Here is a 6,370-nt window from a genome sequence, read left to right on the forward strand (position 1 = left end):
GGGCCAGTGACACTTCCCTCTACAGCTAAGATGCTGAACAACAGCTCAACCTGGAGCTGGGCTGCCGTGAGTCGCCGGCAACGGCGTAGGCTTCAGCCCCTGCTGCAGTGGGTTGCCATGGGCTGCCGTGTGTGGCCAGCAGCCAGCGTGAGCAGCCAGCAGCCGCCGTCCAGAAGCCAGCAACTGATCTGCCTCACCCAGGAAGAGCGCAATGATGGTGCCAACTTGGGCCAGTGAAGCAACGCCCTCCACAACTAGACTGAAGAACAAAAGGACAGCAACTTGTCTGTTCCCCTTCCCTCAATTCCCCAGTGCTGCTCCCATCCCCTAATTCCCCAATTAAAAAAATAAAAATCTTAAAAGAAGGTTGGGAGTGAGCCATGTGGTTTCCTGGCAGAAGAGCCTTCCTGACTGTGAGCAGCATGTACAAAGCTCCTAAGACTTGAATATTCCTGCTGTGTTCATGGATTGAAGCTTTTGCTCTGAGTTAAAAGGTTGCCATTGCAAGGTTTTGAAGAAAGACATGACATGAGTTTACATGAGTTTTAAATTATTCCTGCATTCAGTTGAGAACAGACCACCACAGGACACAGAGAGAAGCTACCGCTGCATTAAGAGGCCATTGCATTCCTACAAAGGATGAAAAGTGCCCTGCACCTGGACAGTAAGAGAGACAGGGGAAGGACATAGATTTTGCATGCAGGCTGAAGGGGTGGCAACAGGATTTCCAGATGCATAGGATTTGGGTGGGAAAACAAGACTCCAGGTGTTTGGGACCTGAGCACCTGGAGGAATAAAGGTGGCTCAGCTGAGATATAGAGGGCTGAGGGGCAATTCAGGATGTGTTAACTATGTGTTTACTATGTACATGTTAACTGTGAGATACTGATTTCCATCCAAAGAAAAATGTGTGTGGACAGTTGACCATGCAAATTCAGAATTCAGGGGAAAGCACTGGGCCCCAGATGTAAATATGAGAATTGTAGATGCACAGATGGCAGAGTGTTTGCAATTCCCTGCTCATCTCAACACTCTGATGCCTCTTCTCTCTTCCTTCTCTGTGTCCTCCACTCCTTCCTCCAAGATTCATTCATATTTTCCCTCTTTTTGTGTCAGCAGTTCAGCTTCCTACCCTTAATCTTCTTCTCCAGACTTAAAACCCAAACCACTTGATGTTCTTGTCACTAAAGGACCTGCCCTGTGACAGCATGTGGCCTCCTGAGAGGCACCTGTAGTTACAAACAGTGTTAAGTGGTGGGTTTCACCAGCTCACACTCTGCAAAGACGAGCCACACATTTTCTTTCTCAGGAGAAACTAAGAAATAGAAAAGAACACAGGATTTATGTGTGGTGCCACAGCTGTCTCCTCCTCTGATTTACACATTTTGTTGTTTTTTTCCCTGTGCTTTTGGTGTCACAGGCAAATATAAACTCATAAAGAGCTTCATTTGTGGACTTTTTAAAAGAATTTTATAATTTCAGCTCTTATATTTAGGTCTTTGATTCATGTAGTGTTGATTTTTTATGAGATGGAAGATAAGGGTTCAACTTCATTCTTTTGCATGTGGCTATTCCAGCATCGTGTGTTGAAACACTGTCCTTTCCCCATTGAATGGCCTTGGCATCTTTGTTGAAAATCATTTGACCATATATATGTGAAGCCTTATTTCTAGGTTTTCTATTCTATTCCATACACACACACACACACACACACACACACACACACACACGACAACACACTACTTTGATTGCAATAGCTTTGTAGTAACTTTTTTTTTTTAAGATTTTTATTGGGAAATTGGGGGGGTGGGAACAGTGCTGGGGAATTGGGGNAAAGCAGCAGTGTTGGTATCATTTGGGATCTTCTGTTATATAAAAACTGTTTTCAATTTTTTATTAAGTTTTGCTTTTTCCATTTATGCCTTTGATCTAGCTATATTGTGTGTGTGTGTGTGTGTGTGTGTGTGTGTGTGTGTGTGTGTGTGTGTGTGTGTGTGGTTTAGGAGGTAAAGATCATTTTTCTTCTTCCACAAGGATAAATTATCCAGCCCTCAAAGATCCACACTGCCACCTTTGTCATATATCAAGTTTCCATAAATACGTGGTTCTTTTTATAAGTTTTCTGTTCCATTGAGCTACTTGTCTGGCTCTCTGTCAGAGCTACCCTGTCTTAGGTAGCTCTATAATAAGTTTACATAGCTCTTTTGGGCGAATATTCTCACCTTTTTTTGTTATACAAAATTGTGTGCTATTTTTGACCCAAGTGCATTTTAGAATTACTTTGTCAAGTTCTATAAAAATCTCTTTTGTAATTATTATTTGATTGCATTGAACTTATATATTATTTTGGGCTAACCAATATCTTTCCATATTTAGTTTTCTCCCTCATGTACATGATAGAACTTTATTTCAGTTATATGATTTTCAATTAACAATTTCACAGGGTTCATTCAACTTATGATGGTCTTTAGCACCTCCAATGGAGCTATCTTTAACACTTTTTAGTTTATGGAATTTAAAACATTATTTTTACTGTTATCAGTGGATTTTAACAACAATTTAGGTTTCTAATTGAATTGTGATCATCAGTCTTATTACCAACAACTTTATAAAACTCTTACTAATGCTAATAGTATGGACACTTTTTATTTGCAACAGGTATAATGTTAATTATCTACAATTGGTTTCTGCCTTTATCAGCGTAACATAACCACACAGCTAAATAGTCAAATAGTTCTACATATGAAAACTGGAGTCTTTCTAACCTCCCACCATTTTCCCCTTCCTAGAGACAACCATTTTCAGCTCTTTTATCTGATTTTTTGAATTTTACTGCCACATCTCTTGTATTGCATTCTTGATTTCTCACGCTTAAGTATTACAACAGAAGATGGAGATATAATGTTCTGCTGCTCCTGACCTCATGCCACACATGCCTGCTTTCTATTCCTCATCCCTGATATTATTAAATTATGATTTTGGATAACTGAATAGTCAGTGTCTACATTATAATGACTACGAGATTGGTATTTAAAGCTGAATCTTGTAGCATTCCGAGATTTCTCATGGTGATGTCTCACGTGCATATCTGTGTCACCAGCACCATGACCAGGATGCTGAACATTTCCATAACCTGTGCTCTCCCTTTACAGTGACCCCATCTCCACCATACTGAACCCTTTGCAAAAGTCAATCTGCTCTTTTACATAATTTTGACAATGTAATATATGAGGAATAATACAGTATGGGACATGTTTAGATTGTTTTTTTCACTTGACATAATGCCTTTGAGAAAACTACAAGTTGTTGCACATGTAAATAATTCATTCCTTTTTGTTGTTGAGTATTTTCTTATACAGATGCATCACAGTTTGTTTAACGATTCACTAATTGGATATTAAGGTTGTGCCTGGTTTCTGCTATTACAAAGAGAACAGCTATAAACATTCATGCACAGGTTCTTGTGTGGACATAAATTTTATTTCTCTGAGATAAACGCCTGTGAGTGTAATTGCTGGATCATATAACTCACTTCCTCTTCTGAAAGAAACCAGGATATGATTCCTTTTGTTGGATGCAGGCACTTAAAATTCTGATTCACTACACTTGCATTTGGGCTAAGTTTTATGAGATTCATCAATAAGGGGTTAGAATAAGGAGTCATTTCAGGGACAGACTTGGTTCCCTCCAACGCTGAGCCCAGGTTTTTCTTTCTTCCTCCATCTGAGTAGTTCTTGGTGACACTGGTGTAGATGAGGCCATAAGCCGACCACATCCAAGGGTCCTGGGCTTGAGAGTTGGGGACACAGCCAGAGACCACAGACCCTTCCTGGCCTAGGGTCCCAAATCGGGGTCCCTGTGAAGACCTCAGATGGGGTGAGGGGCTCAGTAGAGAACTGAGGCCCCAGGCAGGGAGGAAGTACTATTTCCTGTGAGCCTGTCCAAGTCTCTCTGAAACCATTAAGATGAGTAACACGTCACAGCATAGCTGCCTTCACTGCTTGGTTCTATTTCACAATCTAGAAGCAGGAACTGTCCAAATCTAGAATCAGGCAACTGTCTCACAGCCATTTCAGCCCATCCTAGACACTTCCTCTTACATCACAGGAGGCGGGGTTTCACTCCTCTCACAGAGCAGAGAGTCGGGGTTCTCCCCGACACATGTGGACAGAACTGCCTGCTCAGGCCACCAGGATGACCACCCCTGCCTCCTGGCCACACCCTCCTCCTTGCCTGCTGCTGACTCTACTGCTGGGACTCACAGGTGAGCACTCCTTGGGTTACAATTCCCTCCCCCTGCCCCTGAATCACCTCCTCTCCCCCTGGAATTTTAGAGCCTCCAGGAAAACAGGGGTGTGTCATTCAGGGCTGCCACAGAAGGCCAACAACTATGCATTATTTGAGAGCCTGAAATCGGGGATGTGAGCATTGTCTCCATGAACTGCACTGATTACCAGACACATCAAAACAGATGATGCTTCAAACCACAACAGCAACAACGTTGTGTGGACTGACTCATCTAATCCCCACAACATCCCTGTGTGATACTTATGTCTCTTATCCCCAGTATACAGATGAGGAAACTGAGACAGAGAGAGTAACTTTCCAATGTCACCTATGTAAGGCAGTGGGTTAGCCAGGATTCAAGCCCAGGCTGACCAGCTCCACAGGTCATTTTTTAGCTATGTTATACCACTCGGGTTCTCGGTGGAGAGTGAGTGTAGAAAAATCAAAAAACACAAATAAGAAAATAAAAGAATTGTCACCACCCATCAGATCACTCACAGACACCAGAGTTCAAATGGTGCTGTGTGTACTCGTGAACCTTTATTAATGATGTGTTGGATAATTCCTATGTATCATTGTTTTTGCTGAGCATTTAATATGTATTATAATTTCACTTAATCCTTAAAACAACCTGCATGCTAGCATGCTACAATACAGTTTTATAGATATTTTCAATGCATGTATTTATACGTGTGTATGTATGAGTGTAGTGAGTGTGAGGAAATGCACACACACACACACACACACACACACACACGGGATATTTGAAAAGGCATTCCAATTGTTCTCTTCAAATCATTTTTCAGTCTACATGAAACGCACCAGGACGTATGTTTAGTTCCCCTGTTTCTCAGCCACCCTCCCTCCTCTTACTTGTGTAATTTTACCCCTACCCTCCCTCAGACTCAAGACAAGCAAGCTTCGCTCTTGGTAAAATGAGCTGAATTCTGTGCATTACTATCTTGGAACCCCTCTTTCATGGAGGATAGAGATGAGGAGGAAAGAAGGAGATAAAAGATACAGGGACTGCTGCATGTATGAGCTATATCTGTAGTTACATCAATATTCATGTTCATATCTATATCCATATCTGTATCATCTAATGTCAGTTAAAACCTCAAGGCTCCAAAAGTATAATGAGTAATATCTTTTCAATTTCTTGAAACTCACCTTGTGCAGACATGATTGGAAATGCTCAGGGCTGTTATCTCATTTGACCATTGTATCCAAGGTAGATCCTCTTGTCACTCCCACTTACAGGAAAGAACACAGAAGCACAGAGAGGTTCAAGCTCACCCAATGGTAAATGGTACAGGTAGGATTTGAACTCATGGACTCTGATCCTACAGCTCAGGGGTTGAACAATTACCCCATTTCCATCCCATGTGATTTCTGCTGCTTCTGCAAATGGATGTGAGGAAGGTGGGTGTGGGGAGAGTGTTTGTGGTTTTCTGCTCCTGGGCTCTTCTGCTTCCTGCATCTACACAAGATGCTTGTTTTTCACAAAGTCATTTAGTTGGGAAACTCAGTTTCTCACAAAATTTCCACAGATTTACCCATTTAAAATTGTCTTTGGGGTCTCAGGGAGGTGTTGCACTGGGCAATTCACACATGATACAAATACTTATTGGATACCTACTATGTGCCAGTAACTATCATAGGAACTTGGGGTGTGTTGGTGAATAAAAGAGACAAAGTAGCTGCCCGAATGGAGCCCATGTCCCACAGGGAAAGTCAGAGGAAACAAGAGACATAATAAATAAGTATATAATATATTGTAGTATATTGGAAAGTAATGCGTGTTAATAAGAATGTTAAGGTATCACTGGATAAGAAAATTGGGGAATCTGTAAGGTGGGATGTATTTTGAACAGAGTAGTTGAGTGAGCATCACTTTGAAGGGGAAGTTTGAGCCAAGATTAAAAGAAGGTTAGGGACCGGCTGAGTGGCGCATTGGTTAAGAACTGGCTTGGGACGCCAGAGGGTCCCGGTTCAGATCCCACATATGAGGGCCAGTGACACTTCCCTCTACAGCTAAGATGCTGAACAACAGCTCAACCTGGAGCTGGGCTGCCGTGAGTCG

The 6,370-nt window shown here is 42.0% G+C and overlaps 1 protein-coding gene and 1 pseudogene across 5 annotated transcripts in view; both read left to right on the top strand.

The window, feature by feature from the left end:
* The window catches only part of LOC109384417 (signal-regulatory protein beta-1-like), a 160,962-nt gene that overhangs the window by 119,066 nt on the left and 35,526 nt on the right, over positions 1 to 6,370 (top strand). For 4 of the 5 annotated variants that reach the window (XM_019645737.1, XM_019645736.1, XM_019645738.1 and 1 more), the window contains exon 1: positions 4,156 to 4,264. The exons of the other annotated variant lie outside the window; for it this stretch is intronic. In XM_019645737.1, the coding sequence (XP_019501282.1) occupies positions 4,162 to 4,264 (103 nt within the window). In that variant the 5' untranslated portion in view covers positions 4,156 to 4,161. Of the gene's footprint in view, positions 1 to 4,155; positions 4,265 to 6,370 lie in introns of those variants that run through there. 5 annotated transcript variants of the gene reach the window in all.
* Positions 6,083 to 6,370, top strand: part of LOC109384355 (mitochondrial intermembrane space import and assembly protein 40-like) — a 10,830-nt pseudogene continuing 10,542 nt past the window's right edge.

This window comes from Hipposideros armiger, unplaced genomic scaffold, assembly GCF_001890085.2.
Source record: "Hipposideros armiger isolate ML-2016 unplaced genomic scaffold, ASM189008v1 scaffold_94, whole genome shotgun sequence".
Lineage (NCBI taxonomy): Eukaryota > Metazoa > Chordata > Mammalia > Chiroptera > Hipposideridae > Hipposideros > Hipposideros armiger.